Here is a 19038-nt window from a genome sequence, read left to right as displayed (position 1 = left end):
CTCAGGTGCCTTGAATCTTCCCCGTGAAGTCTCTCTCTGTGGCGGTGTATAGAGAAAGAGAGGTCGAGAGTCCCCTCCCTTGCACGTAAAAAACCTTGAAGAGCAATATGTACATCACCGATAACAGTACACTCACCACCAGCTGATTTACCACATCGATTACACACCCCAACGCACACAACCTCTGCAGAATGATCTTTGAGCTGTACACCGACGTGATTGGACCTATACCTAAGGAAGGAGTAGGCCACATAACACAAGGTGATGCACACGGCCAGTGGCCACCACCTGTACGAGTTTCATGTTGTTATGGTCAATGATGGTGAGACACATTTCAAGGGAGTTGAGCATGAAGATCTACTCGTCAACGCTAGTCAGCAATAATGATTGTCACAATCATTGTTGCGGGTAGCATCAATGGGATGATCTTCTCCCTCACCTCCTTTGGAATGTGTCTTATCATGATCAATCATAGCCACATAGATGGTGACCATGTGCATTGTCCCCATTTTGTCCCACGTGGCCTTCTTCTCCATTGGGATAGGCCCAGTCACATCGGTGTATAGCTCCGAGATCTTCCCACTGAGGTTGCGTGCTCTGGAGTATGCATTCGGCGCTGTCTTGAACTGGGTGCTTAGTGGAGTGTTAACGATGACGTTCTTATTGCTATATAAGGCCATTATCGTTGTATTTAGTATGATCATAAATTATGATATAACCATTCAACTAAAAAAATGAATCACAACACACATTTACATAAAAGCAATAACAACAAACATATCAAGAATACTAATGAAGAATGAATAAAAGGTAAGGTATGGCAAAATAACTTGATGCAATGTTTGGTGAGGAACATTACAAGGCCTCATTTATGTGCCAGAGGAGCAATCCTATGAGCTAAAATTAAATAACATCCATAGCATGATTTAAATTCTAATCTCTAAAAAGGAATCTACCATTAATGGAAATATTATAAAAGAGGAAAACATTTTTATGTACTAATTCTTAAATGCAAATCTATTATTAATGTAATGAGATTTTGATCTTTTCGATTTTATATAATTTTGACATTTTCTTAATTTTTTTATTTTCTTTTATCTCTTTGAAAAAAGGGACTATCTAAAGTTTGGATTCATTTGAAAAATTCAAAGAAAATATCTCCCTAAAAGGAAGAGCCCCAACTAAAATGAAATTGAATTAACATTGCAACCTAAAATGTAATGACCTACATAAGGCTTGCACTTATTTCTCTCTCTTTTAATATATATATATATATATATATATATATATATATATATGTGTGTGTGTGTGTGTGTGTGTGTATATGTGTGTGTGCACACACACACAGATTTTTTAATTAGTTTTTTAAATCTTTTTTACTAGTTTTTTTTTCCTTTCTTTCTTTTGGTCTCTTTCTTAGTCCATCACTTTCAGAACATGAACTCACACTTCGCTTGGCTTCCCTTTGCCTCTTTCATTTATTCTTTCTTTCCAAGATCGTATAGAGACATGATTAACTCTTTGTTTTCTTCATTCACTCAGCTCTCTTCATCATTTTTCCAGCTTCAAAAACCAACATCCTCGAAAATCTTCATAAACCAGGGAACTCATTAAAGCAATAATCCATATTAAACATGTTCAAAATCACAATCAAGAGCTCAATGGCGGATGATCTTCAGGGAACCAATGTCCTTGTCTTTGTTTCTCCAAGAACAGAGTATAAAGGCACTTATTTTGGAGATGTAGATGTTGATTTCAAAGGATGGTCAAACTAAGAATCTGATGTCATGGAGGCGTCATTGCTGAAGATTGACATTTGTGAAGAATAAATGAGCAGGAGCCGAGCTACTCGAAAGTCTCTGATAAGAAAACGCAGTAAAACAGTGGCGCAATTAGTGAGATTCTGAAGTGGCGAGTGGTGTCACTCAGCGGTGGCTTTCGATGTTAGGGGGCAATTCAGGAAAAGATCGAGGATCAATGCCATTGACTGAATCAAAAAGGGAGGGTCAGAGAATGAGGGAGAACTTAGCTTTAAATCTTGTTGCAGTAACCGGCTGATTGAAGTGCTTGGAGTGACTAATCCGAGTTCGATTGAGTTTTCAGTCATGATTGTTCAAAGGAGAAGCTTCAACTGAATGTAACATAATCAAGACTGATCGAAGCTGAAATCCCGGAACTACTGGGCGCCACTAAAGCCCCAAAAGTACTGAACCGGTACCCCTGCCTTCCACATGGTTGGCTAGCAATTGAGCATTTCTCCTCCTGATTGTTTTATACGATAATAGAACAAAAAATCTTGTTCATGCATCTCATCCATTTTTCTAGAATTTGCAGAGGTAAACTACTTTAAATGACAGTGTTTCACGCAATTCGTACACCTCAAAATAATCCCTACTTCTTCGGTAAGAATGTTTGAGCTCAGCTCGATGTCGAAAGTGTCAAACCAATAACAAGTTAACAATTTGACTTTACATGGAAAGATCTGTCCAAGAATACTTCGAGATGACTGGTGAAGAGATGATACGGATCCTGCAGATGTCGCTATTCTAGTGCTTGTACCACGGGTTTCCTTCTTAATGTTCCTATCAATAATCCCCAAATCCAACTTCATAATATTTCTTCATTGCTGGAGACTCACCAATTTCGGTTGAAACTGAGAATTTATTGAATTACTCTTCACGCACCGTGGTTTTTGATGGAGAGGTTCCTGTACATCATTGCGTTAGCGCAAAATCTGCTTCGAAAGAAACAAAGGCAACTGAAGTTGAATGTCACAGAAGGAAAACCAAGACATTTGAACGAAGGCATAGATGAAGTCAGGATACATGCTGGTGTCGGCTGTTCAGATCTAAAGGATAAAGGTTTGACATGTGCGGACACTGGCGAAATTCAAACTTCATATGCACAGAATGTCAATGAAACAAGAGAGAAATATGTACCCTGGCCCGCGGATTCTCGAAAGAGGGTGCATAATGCGCAAGCAGATCAGGTTGCTGGGGGCACGGCTGCGGTGGAGCAAGCAGGACACGGCGGTGGGAAGCGTCAGGTTGCTGCTGGGTCTTCGGCTTGAAAGCATTAAGGCCCAACGCCAGACGATGATGATCTATTTGAAGGCGTCAGGTTGATTCAAAGTGCCGATATAAGTGAGATCGAGATGATGATATTGTTAAGATTTCCTGGATTTCCTGGACGTGTTGACCGATTTTGATGGTGAAAAGATAATAATTCAACTCCAAAGAGTTCCAGTTTGAGCCCTCATCTATTTCGCAGCCCGAATCTTTCTCTCTCAATTCTCCAATTTTTCGGTTCTTATCTTCGGCCTTTGACCAAGATCAGTCCCTCCAATCTTCTCCAACTTCCCAACATCCTCTAAACCGCTCTCTTTCCTAGGGTCATCTTCTCCCGAAGTCAGCCTACACTTTCGTATGATCGTATCTTTTCATTATATTTTAGAACCTCATTCCAATTTCTTCAAAATCACCCGGCCTAATCCCCTTCCTACTCGGGAGAGTCTCACTCGAAATTACTCTCAAAACCTCATCAATGTCGTCGAATCCAGGTCTTGTTTCCCCTTTACCTCTCATCCAAAATCTTTTGAACTTTTCTTTGTCCCACGGGATACCAATTCTCCAACGTTAATCCTTATCATGGATGACAATATGGGAAGGCAATATAGCATGCGCTCGTCCATGGTAGTATCGCGTAGAAGCCGTGTCACGTGCGAGGCATATGAACTCTCCTGTTAAGTGCCTATTCTAATGCATGATAGCCCTAAAATGCAAAGAAACAGAATAAAGATCCAAAGTTAACCGTGCTTAGATAGGCACACTGCCGGAACGGGTGACCGCTTAGGAAAAGATAAGACTGTGAGGCTCAATATGGGACGAGACAAAGCAAGAAATACCTGGAATGAGTTAATCTAGGATATCACACTGCTTGTCACCAGAAAATATCATAATGCTTCTCTCTAATATCATACATATCGAGTTTTCAATGGCAAGACTCAACACGATTATTGGAAATTTGTCAATAGTTGTATTTGGAGATCTTGTTGTAATTGACTAGGTCTGTAGATCTCATAGTAAAAGCCAATCGAGATGTAACGAGATCTCAACCATTAATGGACTCAAGATCACATCGAGAGATACTAAATGAATCTAGTACATAAATTAGATGAATTTGAATCGTCGACCTTGATAGGTCGCACCATTTTTACACTTCCTTGGCCTTGGCGGTGGACCAAGAAGATAGGTGAGACACATCCTTCTCTTTCAAAGGAAAGTCCACTAACATTAAATGGACCGCTAGCTGGAATTTTGCACAGCATGGAAATCATTTGCGTAGTACTTATAACTTAGTAAGCATTTACATGGGAGAAATTCGAATGCCAATATAACCACTATGGGTAGCTCATATGTATGATTTATCACGGAAATCAACTAGTTGCAGCCATGAGTACCAAAGAAGCCAGCTCTTTGCAAGCAAAGTAGATTAGTGATGCAGCTCTGCTCGGTCAGTGTTTTAACAGGATTTTTTTTTTTCCGCAGTAAACTCTGGCTCCACTAAATGGTCTTGCTCTAATACTATTTAATTCATTGATGTTTTGATCAAGTTTCTATTGCGTGCCACATTGTCATTTATTCACAAATCCCAAACTCTCTGTATTTTCCATTTTTGGATTGTTCTTGTTGGGAATGACTGATCCCCGAAAACCGGATTCGACACTAAATCGAACCCCTAAATCAATGCGGAAGCGAAGCTCGGGAAAAACCACGTATCACCGATCCTAAAGCACACCACGGATTCGAGCGTACCTTATTAGCCACAGATTAGACGCCAACACTGAAGAAGAGGAAGGTATTTTGATCCGATGATGTCAATTCGCCTTGAAGGGAAGACGGTGTCGCCGTTTGCGCTTCACTGTTTTCTTCTTTTTGTCTTTTGGAGAGAGAGAACGCGCACGGGAGAAAAGCGTACGTACGTCTGTTTTTCCAACTAGTGTCTTCTCTCTCTCTCCTCCCTTTTATACCTTCCCCTTCCACGGGCCCTATTCCCGTGGGCCGGGCCTTTTGGGCCCAGCATGGGCGGACGGGCCTTAAGCCCATCTCATAAATCCATCATCTCCCACTCGCACATGGTGGTCCAAAACCAACATGGGCGGACAGGCCCTACTCAGCCCCATCGAGAAAAAATCCATCATAGACTCTCACTTAACATGATGGGCCGAACAGAATCCTCTTTTCCTCTCTTCAACATTCATACCGGTGAATAATCCGTGCGACCAGCATACTTTGAGAGCTCGTTGCTATACATCTGTTAGGAATATATAGCAGCTCATAATGGGCATCACATCCTGAGTAGATTTAGTATGCAGGTTCCCTAGATCGATCGATCACATTTATATATCTCTTGATCTCTTTTAAACAATGATATATATATATATATATATATATATATATATATATATTGTATTCACAATTATGATTATCACAAAGACAGTCATAATTGGTTAACCGGTGAATACAAAAACTACAATGTGATTCTCCAAATTCGATCTTCCTCTTTTCTTCAAACTCTCAATTTCAGTTCAGCTTGCTTTTCTAGAAACGCCCCATTAGATCGAATCAACACATGACCATTGGCAACATCCTAAGATAGCAAACACTAAATAAAAATCTTGAGGATAAGTAAGAGTCATGAGGGGAGTAAAAATTGAGGAACTCTTTTCCTCAAGAGCCTCACACGACATAAAAGTTGAGATCAAACTCTTGCCTCTCTTATTGGTCGTCTCATGCATACGTAGTATGAAACACGTATTACGGTATTAACTCCTTTCCCATGGAGCGTATGTCTATCCCTTTCAATACCGTACAGATGATAGTTCAGACATACCCAATGTCTAACTTGAGTTCACGTATCTACTCATTCACTAAATTCATCGAACTCACATCGGCATCATAGACAGATAAAGTAAAATATGTGGGGTATTTTACTCTCGGACATAGTAAGTATTATGTCCTCATCTTAACACCCAGTTAAGGCGACATACGTGTTTTAAGCTTGAGCTCTCGATTATCACCTAGATAATAAGCTTAAAAACAGTCTCATCTCTATTTATCACACAGTAAATAGATGCGATTACCCGTGTGAGTGGGCTAATCTCATATCTGTCCGACATACTTTCCTAACTTAAAGTAATGCACTGAGCATTAAGATGCATAAAGATCAAACAAAGATTCATAGGCATTAATGATGAAAAACATAAATTCATCATATGTGAACACTTAGGGAAAATTATAATATTCAGTACATTAGCCTCTACGCAGTCCTAGAGATTTCATATGGCCACAAAACACATCTCTAGGTACTGGCTTTGTCATAGGATCTGCTACCATTCTATGCGTAGTATGTACTCTAAGTTCACATATTTTCGTGCAATCATATCCATGACAAAATTATACTTGGTATCTATATGTTTGGTTTTGTCATGATATTTTGGATCTTTGGTGTACACTTTTGCTGCTTGGCTATCATAATTAACCAACAATTAATCTGCAGCACTTCCAATAACACCTAAATGATCCAAAAAATCTCTTAAGCCAAACATCTTCTTATATTGCTGTTGATAATGCCACGAACTCAATTCCCATCGTGGACATGGCTATACACTTTTGTTTCTTACTGCTCCAACACATGGTGCCATTATTCGATAAGAGAACAAACCTAGAGGTAGATTTCCTTTTATTTAAATCTCCTCCCCAATCATCATCAGAATAGCCTTAGAGTCGCAGATCCTTTCCATAATGACTCAGCGTATAATCAGTAGTCCCCTTTAGATAACTTAGTATTCTTTTAACGGCTTTCCAACGTGCTTGACCTGGATTGGATTGGTATCTGCTCACCATTCCAACTACATAACATATGTCAGGTCTTGTACACATCATAGCATACATCAAGCTCCCAACAGCACTAGCATAAGGAACATGTTTCATTTGTTCCTTCTCTTGTGGAGTCCTTGGACACAGTCTATGGCTCAATCCTTCACCTTTTGCAATAGGAGTGTTTATGGGTTTACAATCCCATATCATTCATCTCAAAATTGGAAGACAACCAACTTTTGACAGTATGAACAAACTCCATATTACTTCCGGCAATTAGTATATTATCAACATATAATGATATGATCACAAATTGATCCTTGGATCTTTTGATATATATACAATGATCCTCATCTATCATTGTAAGATCATATGCTATTATGGCATTATGAAATCATATATACCATTGTCTTGACGACTACTTAAGGCCATATATCGACCCCCAAAGTCGACATACCTTTTCTTCTTGGCCTTTCACTATGAAACCAGCAGATTGTTCCATATATGTTTCTTCCTCTAATTCTCTATTGAGGAAAGCAGTCTTTACATCCATTTGATGTAACTCAAGATCCATACCAAACACTATTGCCAAAATTATGCGAATCAAGGTAAATCTCACTACAGGAGAGAATGTTTCTACATAATCAATTCCTTCCTGTTGATTATACCCCTTCGCCACAAGGCGAGCCTTATGCCTATCTATCGAGCCATCAGCCTTTCGCTTTATTTTGAGAACCCACTTGTTCCCAATAGCTCTGCGTCCCTTTTGGAAGATCAACCAGTTCCCAGACTTGGTTTGACTTCATTGACTCAATCTCCTCTTTCATTGCATAAATCCATTTTTCCTTACTAGGGCATTTAAGAGCCTCATTAATATTTCTTGGCTCATCCTCATCTTGCGGAGCAATCATAAAAATTTCCCCTTCAATGTCAAGACGTCGATGGGGAATACTTTGGCACCTTTTTCGCCGTATGGGAGATTGTACACTTAGCACATCATTCCCAATTATGCTCCCACTCGGATTAGATAATGATGACATCGTCTCATCATATGGTTGTAATTGAGAATGAGTTGAATTCAATTCATCACTTCTCATATTACTCCCACTTGGACGAACTCCATTAATATCATTATCTTGATCCAAGGTTTCAAATATGGAGTGATCTTCTCCTATTTTGCCCTTCTTAGGAAAATTCATCCACTTAGAATGTGACATCCCGTGATTCATATTCAGTTATACTCCCACTTTCCTGCTCACCTATGAACACGTACCCTTTCGAGTGTTCGAAGTATCTCATTAAAATACTCTTCCTTTATCTGGGACTCAATTTCCCAAACTTATGAGAGAATTCATGAGTATAGGCAACATAACCCCATGGCTTAAGTAAACTTAAGTCAGGTTTTCTACCTGTCCATGACTCATATGGAGTGGAACTAACTGATTTGGAAGGCACTCGGTTAAGTATATAGGCAGCAGTTAACAACGCATCACTCCAAAAAGTAATATGTAAGTTAGCATGCGCCATCATGGGCCTAACCATTTCTAGTAGGGTTCTGTTTCTTCTCTCTGCAACACCATTTTGTTGAGGAGTATATGGAATAGACAACTGTATTTTTATTCCTTTTCACCACATAATTTTCTGAACTCATCAGATAAATATTCTCAACCTCGATCGGATCTTAATGCTTTTATTTTCTTGTCTAATTGATTTTCTACCAAATTCATAAACCTTTTGAAAATAACTTATTGCTTCAGATTTATGAGAAATCAAATAGACATATCCGAATCGAGTATAATCATCTATAAAAGTGATGAAATAAACAACCCCATGCCTTCCTCTCACATTCATTGAACCACATACGTCAGAATGGATTAAATGCAGAGGAAATTCAGCTCTTTTACCTTTTTCAAATGGTTTCCTTGTCGTTTTCCCTTCTAGACAATGCTTTCATATGAGCAAATCGACTTTTTCAATATTGCCCAACAAGCCCTCTTTGGCTAGTCTTTTCATATGTTGTTGGCCCATATGACCAAGTCTAGCATGCCACCATATTCACATCATTATCATATAAAATAGAAGACGTGAAATAAGGGAATAACATATTGACATCACCACAGTCAACATTTAGTACAATAAAACCATCCAGAAAGTGACCAAAATCATAGTAGTTTGTATCCAAATACAAATCTACACATATATTATGGAAGTTCATACTAAAACCAAGCTTAACCAACATCAAAACAGACACTTAAATTTCGACGAATCTCTGGAGCATATAGGACATCATGTAGGAACAAGGTGCATCCACCACGCATATTCAATTGGCAGATGCCAATCCCTTTAACTTCAACTCTGAAATTATTTCCCACATAGATCCACATAGTTCCAGTTGGTATCGTAGGAATTTCACGAAGGATCCTCTATCCTTCCTTACATGTTCTGTCGTTCTTGAATCTACAGTCCACAAAGGATTGGATTCAGCCAATAATGCAGAACTCGACACATAAGCAAAGTTCTCAAATGTGCAAGAGGTGTTTATCTTTTTTTTTGGCTCACAACAGTTGCGAGCATAGTGACCTCTCTTGTCATAATTGTAACACCTCACCCTTGACATTTTCTTTACTTGAGGACATTTTCCTCTCTTGTGTTGGTTAACTCTTGATTTCTTGCAATAAGGACTTGATCCTTTGCATTCCCACATATTGAACGAATCAATACGCTTGCGCTTAGAGCACAAATCCCTTTACGAGCTAGAACCAGCATTGCAAATATCTATTTTCTGCTCAAATGCTATTAGTCGGTCCTCAGCTAGCTCAAAGTGGCGCACATCATTTATAAGATCTTCCATAACATGGTCAAGAGCTTCTAGTGCTTCTTGCTTTTCCATCACATATTGAATCTTCATATTCAATATTCCACAATCGTTGCCGTTCATATCAGCAATTACGTTCTTAGTTGCTGAAACCATCGATCTGAACACATCAGACTTATATGCACGAATAATTAATGCCTATCATTTATGCATCCCTTTTGCACAGACCCATCATATTAATGAACATTTTCAAGTAAGGTTTTAGAATCAAAAGGTCACTACGTTTCCAATCATCCTCCAAAAACCCTAACTTAAAACTATCATTAATATGATTGTCATATGCAAAATCAATTCTATGAAGCTACAAAAACTTCTAAACTACCCACAGCTAATTACCTACAGCAACCAGCAATAACAGAAAGCAAATAAAATCTTAACATCCAATAAAATAACAATGCTTTCACATGATACAACTTACATATCGGTTGCTACATCAACAACAATCAGGTAGTAAACATTACATAATTAATCAAAGAAATAAATAGGGAATGTCCCTTCTAATCTATCAGTCAAAACATATGAGAAAACTGAAGGCACATTTGCCAACCATGGAAAAACTTTTGGAGAGCATTCATGTCGCCACCAAGGCGCATTCACTCTGCGCCATGTGGCGCTCAATCTAAGGGGTTGAAGTTTTTGCCAACTCAATCCTATAGTACTATCTTACAAAAGCTTCCACTAGCCCCCTGTAATCCGGGACCACATTGACCTCCCATAACTGATCTAACACTTCTTGCCATTCGGGTGGAAGAGTGTTCATCAAAGCCGGCACCTTCTCAAAATCCGGCATAAGATAACCATTCCAGATGATTTCCTGTATCATCTGATTGACCTTGACCATGTATGATACTAAATCACCATCAAGCCATCGATAATCAGCTAACTCTTTCATCAGCCTTTTCAGTCTAGCTTTTCCTTCGTCCATAACGCATCATAGCTCCTGCAACGAATGCATAACTTAAATGGATCACTGATAATCCACAATTAACAAAATGGAAAATACATAATTTTACATGATTCATGCAACAAATGCAAAATAAATAATTGATTACATATAAGCCACATAGTCATACATGAAAAAGAAACAAATTTCTTTTTTCTTTTTTTTCTTTTTTTTTTTTTCGGTCAACGATCAACGGTCGGTCAACGGTCAGTCAACGGTCAAAGGGCGCGCGGGTCGGTGGACCGGCCGTGCCGGTCGGAAGAACCGACCGCACGTGCCGCGCGCGCGCGCTGGCCGACACGCACGCAGACGTCGGCCGGCACGTGCCTCGCGCGTGAGCGTGCGGACGTCACGCGGACGTCGGCCCGACACGTGCGCGGCATGCGCTAGGCTGATCGGGTCGGGTCGGTCGCCGTCGGGTTGCCCGGTGAAACGTCGTCGGCGATGATGTCATCGGTGACGTCATCACGTGACGTCAGCACGGCGTCGGTCCGCGGACCGGCGCGTGCCGTTTCGCCGGTCGGCTGGCGCGCACGTGCCGGTTCGTCATCGGCGCGTGTGGCGCACGCGCCGCCATTGCCAGCACTTCGGGTGTGGCGCCCACGCGCAGCGGCTTGTGGCCGCGCGTGTGGGCGCGTGCGGCGTCGTCCGGCGACGCACAACATGTCGCCGGACTCGTCTCGACGACCTCTTTCACCCAATGTTTTCAGAATTCAATTTCGACTTACGAAAACTCAGAAAAATGGCCGAACAGCGCTCGAGTGTCGGGATTTTTCTCCCCGATCCGTACGGCCGAAGTTCTTTCGCGAAAAATCAATCAAAAACATCAAATTGATCGGGAAAAACGTGAACTAGGGCTCTGATACCAATGTGGGGAATGACTGATCCCCGAAAACCGGATTCGACACTAAATCGAACCCCTAAATCAATGCGGAAGCGAAGCCCCGGAAAAACCACGTATCACCGATCTTAAAGCACACCACGGATTCAAGCGTACCTTGTTAGCCACAGATTAGACACCAACGCTGAAGAAGAGGAAGGTATTCTGATCCGATGATGTCAATTCGCCTTGAAGGGAAGACGGTGTCGCCGTTTGCGCTTCACTGTTTTCTTCTTTTTGTCTTTTGGAGAGAGAGAACGCACACGGGAGAAAAGCGTACGTACGTTTGTTTTTCCAACCAATGTCTTCTCTCTCTCTCTCTCCTCCCTTTTATACCTTCCCCTTCCACGGGCCCTATTCTCGTGGGCCGGGCCTTTTGGGCCCAGCATGGGCGGACGGGCCTTAAGCCCATCTCATAAATCCATCAGTTCTTGTTTAGTCCCAAATCCATACTAGGTCATCTAAACACAAATCGTCGGGAGAAGTGTTAAAAAAGTCATAAACATTTTTTATTTGTGTCAATTTAGTTATAAACTTTTTTTTGTGCCAATTTAATCGTAAACCTTTTTACTTAGTGCCGATCCAGTCATTTCTAACCAATTTTGGTCAAATTTTGTTGACTAGGCGTCATCCGGCTAATGTGACCCGATTGGCGCTAACGTGGATAACTTTTAATAATATCTTTGAATTTTTGAATTTTTATTTTTTCCTTTTCCTCCCCCTTTCTCCAGCCGGTCGCCGGACCTCATTGGCCACCTCGCCCATGGCCGCGAGGCTTGACCCTCGCTAGCCTGGCGGGAGGCTACCCTCGAGGTGGCTTCGCACCGAGCTGGCGAGAGTTGAGCGAGGGTTGAGCCTCGCGACCATTGGTGAGGTGGCCGGCGAGGTCTGACAAGGTTAATGTCGCTGGCCGTCGCCTCTAGTTGGTCACCAAGGTCCGGCGACCGGTTGGAGAAACGGGGAGGAGAAGGAAAAAAGAAAAAAAAAAAAAAAAAAACATAAAAATAAAAATAAAAATTTAAAAATTTAAAATATTATTAAAAGTTGTCTATGTTAGTGTAGATCGAGTCATGTCATGTCAACCACCCAACACTCAGTCAGCAAAATCCGACCAAAATTGGCTGGAAATGACTAAATTAGCACAAAAAAAATGTTTAGGACTAAATTGATACAAATACAAAATATTTATGACTTTTTTAACACTTTTCTCCAAATCGTCCATTTGCCTTAGAAAGGAAAGTACTAATATTAAGTTACTGAACGGGCAATGGCGGCCACTAGCATTCTTGTAACTACCATATAATGCGACAAATTCATTATGAATCAATAAATATTTACGATGTATGAAGATGGTTTTATCACATTTATGCACGTTCTTGGATGTTTTACGGCTCGCGAAATTTTCGTCACTTAATGCAAAAGGCGAAGTTTTATTATTCTAAAAGTTTGCGGGATATGAGAAACAAAAATGCCATACAGGTCTTATAATCATTGTTGCAAGCGCATGTTTTTTATATCCTTTTCTCGGTGGAAGTTTTGCTTTCTATAACCGTATGTCAATACGTATGCACTCTAATCATGCTCATCAAAAGAACAATGATTTAATAAAACCACATTGTATAATTATCATCAATTAAGGGTTCTTATGTGTTTTCCGGGGGCCAGGATTTTGTTCTCAACCTAGAAATTTTTCTTCCCCACGAAGGGAATACCCTCGTATGGCCTTTGGGCCCAGAGAAAGTCTGGGAGGCACGGCATTACCCAGCTGCGTGGGGCCTTGTTATTGGGGTTGTCCCCCCGAAGCGCTGCAGTTTAAGGTCATGCCGAGGACCAATCATGCTCATCAAAAGAACAATGATTTAGTGAAACCACATTTGTATAATTATCATCAATTAAGTTATGCTTTGTGGATATGAATCCTTACAATATGAAATAAGCCTAAGCAATTAGGAACTTATATAGCATACAACGTCAAAGGCAAAAAAGATCCTCTATCATAATAATTGTATGCTTCTGATCAAATCATTTATGTGAATAAAATTGTATAGATATTCTATACATAGGATATGAAGGAAGATCGCGTGACATGTAATTGGCCTTGCTTTTTGCTCATATTTCTTCCGTATCTCATCCACTCTCCATACATTACATATCGTTCATATATTCTTCGATAAAATTTCCCATGGATTACTTGATTATCTAGCGGGGACTCATCTAAAATTCTTCATTAGTCTATACACGGAATTAAAACTTGTCATTACATAACAGTGTCCTTCTTTAAATCTTTCTATCGTCATAGTATAGGTAGAAGGTGTACTTAAATGGACGTCGAGATTGCAAAATTCACAAAATTAAACATCCTACGCCAACAAGATAAACAAGGTATTGCATGATAAAAAATCAGAATTGCTTGATACGAAATAGTAATGAAGGATTGAGTTCCACATCATCTCCCTAATCACATGCTCCCCCATACTCTCGTCGATGTCAAGGTTAATAGGGTACTGAGCTGGCGGGTTGCATCGTGGTTCGTACAGTCCCGCCATGTGAGGATGCTGGAGTGCTTCTGTCACCGTGATCCTCTTCCTCGGCGAACACGAGCATCCGCTGCAGCAAGTCCACAGCCAGAGGATCAGCCTGCAGGTACAGCTGAGAGAAGTGTGTCCCCCTCGAGAATGGCAGCACCTTGCTGTAGCTCTGGGCCTTCGGGTGTCGATGAACTCGATGTCCTCCTCCCTCTGGCTCCTGAGCGTGTTGATGATCAGCTTCAGCAGGTTCAGGCACTCTGTCCCAAGGAACGCATGCGCCTGAGGATCTCCTTGAAGATGCGGCCCATGGACCAGACGTTGAGCGAGGTCCCGTAGTCATCGCATGAGAGCAGCAGCTCAGGGGCGTGGTGCCAGCGCGTGACCAACTACTCGGTCATGAACTGCCTATCTGCTTTGGCAGGTCCACGCGAACCCAAAGTCGCATATCTTCAGGTCGCAGTTGGCATTCACCAGGAGGTTTTCCGGGCATAAGGTCACGGTGAAAAACGTTGGCCGAGCGGAGATATTTCAGCTCCTGCAATAACTGAATGTGCAGAGTCAAAATGAGAACAAGATTAAGCAATTCTCAATGGCAATACCTCTGCGAATCAACACATTTCAACCAAACCAGCTACAGAAAACCAAATGAACGAATACCCTATCAGTGACTCGCTTATTTTCCTCGCGGATGATCACCACAAGCAGGACAACAGGACATCACCGAAAGTACCGCACAAAAAAAATAAAGAAATCAATGGCATCGGATCTATGTACTTAATAAATCAACTGATAACAAGGGATTTTCAACATGCTTTCAGATCAGAGGATATCATTGACTAATTCTCAGCCGTGCCCGTGCAGAAGACCTCCCAAGCCACACTCTCAATCATCGCAAACGAGAAGAAGGCCTTACTAATGGTGATCGCCTTGTGGAGCGATACGTACATCATCGACAATACTGCACCCACCAACTGGTTTACTACAACGTCAATTGCACATCCCAATGCACACAACCTCAGCAGAAAGATCAACTATACACCGATGTGATCAGCCCCATTAGTAGGGGTGAGCGTGGTTCCGGGTAGAACCGGGAACCGGAACCGAACCGGAGGAGGTTCGGTTCGGTTCCCGGTTCTAAGGGGACCGTTCCGGTTCCCGGTTCTCTTTTCCAGGAACCGACCGACAAAGTTAAAAATAAAAACCCTAATCCCTTCCGCGCGAATTCCCCCCCCTTCAATTTTCCTCCATTTCCCTTTCTTTTTCTCTCTCTCTTTTCTCCCCTTTTTCCTCCTCACGTCACTTCCTGCCCCCACTTTTTCTTTTCCCCTCTCTCTCTCTCCTCTTTCCTCCTCTCTCAGCTGAACCCTCCCACCTCTTCTTCTTCTTCTTCTTCTTCTTCCTTCCTCTCGCCGGTTGCTGCTTCACCCACCACCACACCGCCGCCCCCGCCCTACTCACCACCACCTCTTGGCCACCGAACCCCACCACCCACTGCTCGTCCGACAAGCCGTCTCACCGTTGAGCCCGACGAGCTGTCTTGCCGTCCGCGCCGCCGTGAGGCACCGCCGCCGTCCCCAAGCCACCGTCACCACCTCTTGCTGCCGCTTGCTCGGCCGTCCGGGCCGTTGTTGCTCCGAACCGTCACCACCTCCGCCCGAACCCGGAACCTGTTAGGTTAAGCCCCAAATTAATTTACCCTAGTCTCAGTTCCCACTTTCACTTCGCACTTCCTCTCTGTCTCTGCCCGACGTTGCTCACTATGCTCCGTGCTCGCCCTCGACGAGTTCCTCGACGAATCTCCACACGGAGTCGGGCCTCAAGTCCCTCGACGAGTTCCTCTCCGGCAAGACCTACATCTCCGGGTAAAGCTCGTCTACAAGAAGCCGGCGAAGAAGACGACCGCATCCCCATCTTCGTCGGCTCGGAGGACCTCGCGTGGAACCATGTATCATCCCACCAGAGGCAGCGTTCGCGGTGGCAAAGATCGTAAGCTCTCTCTCTGCATCGTTCTTTTTAAGCTCTTGAGCATTTGTGTTGTATTCTCTTTGCTCGATTCGAAAGCGGGGCTTTGAAGCTTGGGCTGGCTTTGGCCTCCTCGACAACGAGATTCTCACCCTCAGGTCTGTCCCTCTCTTTGGACGTCGATGGCTTTGGTTGGATTTGCTAGGGCTCGTGGCGCGGGTTTACTTGTTGTTGGGGGCTTCGTGCTTCGGCTCGTGCGCGAGGGTTTCTTTTGAATCTTAATTTGGGGTCCGTGCATTGATGGGGGTTTTGATGGGATTTCGTTTGTTTTTCTGTTTTGTGATGGTAGGAGGAGATGCAGAGGACGAATCTGGAGCTGGAGTCGTATAAGGAGAATATAAAGGAGAATCAAGAGAAGATTAAGCTCAACAAGCAACTCCCTTACTTAGTCGGCAGTATTCTACTCTTTAATGTTTAATGTATGCTTCTGCTTTGGGCAGGATGCAAGGATATTGATGATGCCCTGCACTATACAGCCCTTTCCAATGGAAATTTTGAAGTGGAGTTCGTATCCTTAGTCTAGTACATCATACTTTCATAAAAGGGGGCCTTTGACAGTTGAGGCTTTTTTGTGCAGTAGCAAATATGGGAAGGACATGGATAGATATGAAGAATACAGTAAAGCAGTACCAGCAATGTTGGTGGCTGCTTTCACTCTCTCTTTTGTGACAAAGCTCAACTTGCAGGTTATGCCTTTCCCATGTAATGCTGCCATTCCATTTTCTTTGTGACTCATGATGCTTCTTGGTCCAACATATTGGCATTATACATGCGGCAATGGGATTGACACGTTTTCTTTTTTGTATCAGGAGAATATGCACTTGATAGATTATGTCATTGCAAGCGAATGGGTTCAACCTCAGTGGCTGAAATTTTTGTTTGCCTTGCTTTATAACCTCAGCATCCTCTTTTACAGGAATAAGCAAGTAGAAGAGGTCAGTGGAAAAATGTCTTTGAAAAATTGATAGCTGAAAATGACAATTTACTTGCTTTGCCCATAACATGTTGAAATGTGATTGGGCGACAAACATGTAATTTCTCTATGACGCTGAGATTGGCTTTGCTTATCATGATGATTTTACCCCATGACTTCATAATTACTCAATTCTCTTTTCATAAGAGTCATGTATGCGATTCTGACTTGTCTGGAAGTTTTTGTTTTCTTTTTAATCTCGAGTTGAGGAACGTTTATATTAGGAACCATCGTAAAGGCAATAAGTGCCCTTAAAGTTGCTTATAAGTAGAAATATATTATGTGAGAGGAGCCAAGATGTCTGTGTTTAACAACAAGGACATCAATTTTTGAGGCAGACATATTAACAAAGCATCCTATTGTTTAATCAACGCTTGAACTTTGTTGAGCATAATGCACTGATTAGCTGCAAAGAAGCTAATTGTGAATGAAACTAAGGGCAATGCTGTTATGATGAGTAACAAGCTAACAAGTTGATCAGTTATGCCTATGTTCTTTTGTTTAATGATCACTTCTGTAAACTTCGTATGGTTACTTTCTTGCAACTTACAGTGCTGTGTCTCTGAATGATTTGTCAATAATCTATCCACATCCATTATATTACAAGGTATCTAAAAGACGTGATTTTTCTGAATGCAGGAGCAAGGATTTGTAAGGAATGGACATGCTGATAAATGGGAAAGGGTTCACCAAATTCGAGATAAGTTTGAATATGATAGAGAGAATCTGTGCAAAAAGATGGCTCCTCTTGTTACGTTACTCTCTGCAGAACCAGAGATACAGTATGTTGCCTTAAGAAATATCAACCTCATTGTCCAAAGGCGGCCTACTATTCTCGCCCATGAAATTAAGGTTGGTCCATTTAATCTTGCCAACTCTAAGTGACCCATATTGGGTGCATTATGAGTAAGAAAGGCATGCTTATTGATCTCTCGTCATTGCCAGGTGTTTTTCTGCAAGTACAATGACCCAATTTATGTGAAGATGGAGAAGTTAGAAATCATGATAAAGCTTGCTTCGGACAAAAATATTGACCAGGCATGGAAACTGGAGCATTTAACCTGTTGAATTTGCTTGTTTACTCAAAATGGTTAACTTTATGTTGTCTTATTAACTAAATGCTGCAGGTTCTGCTGGAATTCAAGGAGTGTGCTACAGAAGTAGATGTCGATTTTGTTAGAAAGGCAGTCCGTGCTATTGATCGCTGTGCAATCAAGTTGGAGAGAGCAGCAGAGCGATGCATCAGTGTTTTGCTGGAGCTGATTAAGATTAAAGTCAATTATGTGGTTCAAGAAGCCATTATTGTTATTAAGGACATATTCAGAAGATATCCTAACATGTTAGTCTTGATATCTGTAATTTTTGGAGTACGTGAACTAAAAAGCAGTTCCATTCATCTCTTAATTCTGTTTTCAACTTTTTTATGTTCTACAGCTATGAGTCCATCAATGCTACCCTATGTGAGAGCTTAGACACTCTTGATGAGCCGAGAGGCCAAGGTACTCTTTAAAGTATCATTACTCTTTTAGTGTAACAACCATGTTATATGGACACTGTACATTTAAGCTTCCTTGATTCATTCTACTCAAATTTTAACCACCTTGTGCCTCTCCTTTTTTCACTTGGCAGGCATCAATGATTTGGATTATTGGTGAATATGCGAAAGAATTGACAATGCTTTGATGAGCTGCTAGAGAGCTTTCGGAGAGTTTCCCTGAAGAGCCTTCACAAGTCCAGTTGCAATTATTGACAGCTGACACAAATTATTTTTGCGAGGAAGCCAATCGAAGGCCCGCAACAAATGATCCAGGTTTGACCTCCTCCATATTTATATGTATCGACATGTCTGCCTATCGTCGCTTCATTTGTTGTGTTTGTCAAAGTTTGGATATGTTATTTGAGATGCTGCCTTAGTTGTTCCTCATTCATTTTGAGCCCA

The 19038-nt window shown here is 41.6% G+C and overlaps 1 protein-coding gene and 1 pseudogene across 1 annotated transcript; one reads left to right on the top strand and one right to left on the bottom strand.

Annotated features, from left to right (window-relative positions):
* Positions 1–13936: 13936 nt before the first annotated feature.
* LOC108955167 lies at positions 13937–16015 on the bottom strand (annotated as a pseudogene).
* LOC120288410 (beta-adaptin-like protein C) lies at positions 15573–18754 on the top strand. Its single transcript, XM_039302373.1, has 9 exons — positions 15573–16090; positions 16416–16630; positions 16704–16812; positions 16936–17061; positions 17739–17951; positions 18045–18137; positions 18227–18438; positions 18534–18598; positions 18729–18754. Exons 2-9 carry the CDS (start codon positions 16548–16550, stop codon positions 18752–18754), a joined length of 927 nt encoding a protein of 308 aa, XP_039158307.1. The 5' UTR covers positions 15573–16090; positions 16416–16547.
* The last annotated feature ends 284 nt before the right edge of the window (positions 18755–19038 follow it).

Source organism: Eucalyptus grandis, chromosome 9, assembly GCF_016545825.1.
Source record: "Eucalyptus grandis isolate ANBG69807.140 chromosome 9, ASM1654582v1, whole genome shotgun sequence".
Lineage (NCBI taxonomy): Eukaryota > Viridiplantae > Streptophyta > Magnoliopsida > Myrtales > Myrtaceae > Eucalyptus > Eucalyptus grandis.
This window is presented reverse-complemented; position numbering and strand designations above follow the sequence as displayed.

Bases quoted from the DNA above. Each gene is read 5' to 3' on its own strand.
- LOC120288410 (XM_039302373.1), top strand. From the start codon at position 16,548: ATGCTTCTGCTTTGGGCAGGATGCAAGGATATTGATGATGCCCTGCAC. The intron at 16,813-16,935 runs GTTATGCCTTTC...TTTTTGTATCAG, and splicing joins TGACAAAGCTCAACTTGCAG to GAGAATATGCACTTGATAGA. The intron at 17,062-17,738 runs GTCAGTGGAAAA...TTCTGAATGCAG, and splicing joins GGAATAAGCAAGTAGAAGAG to GAGCAAGGATTTGTAAGGAA.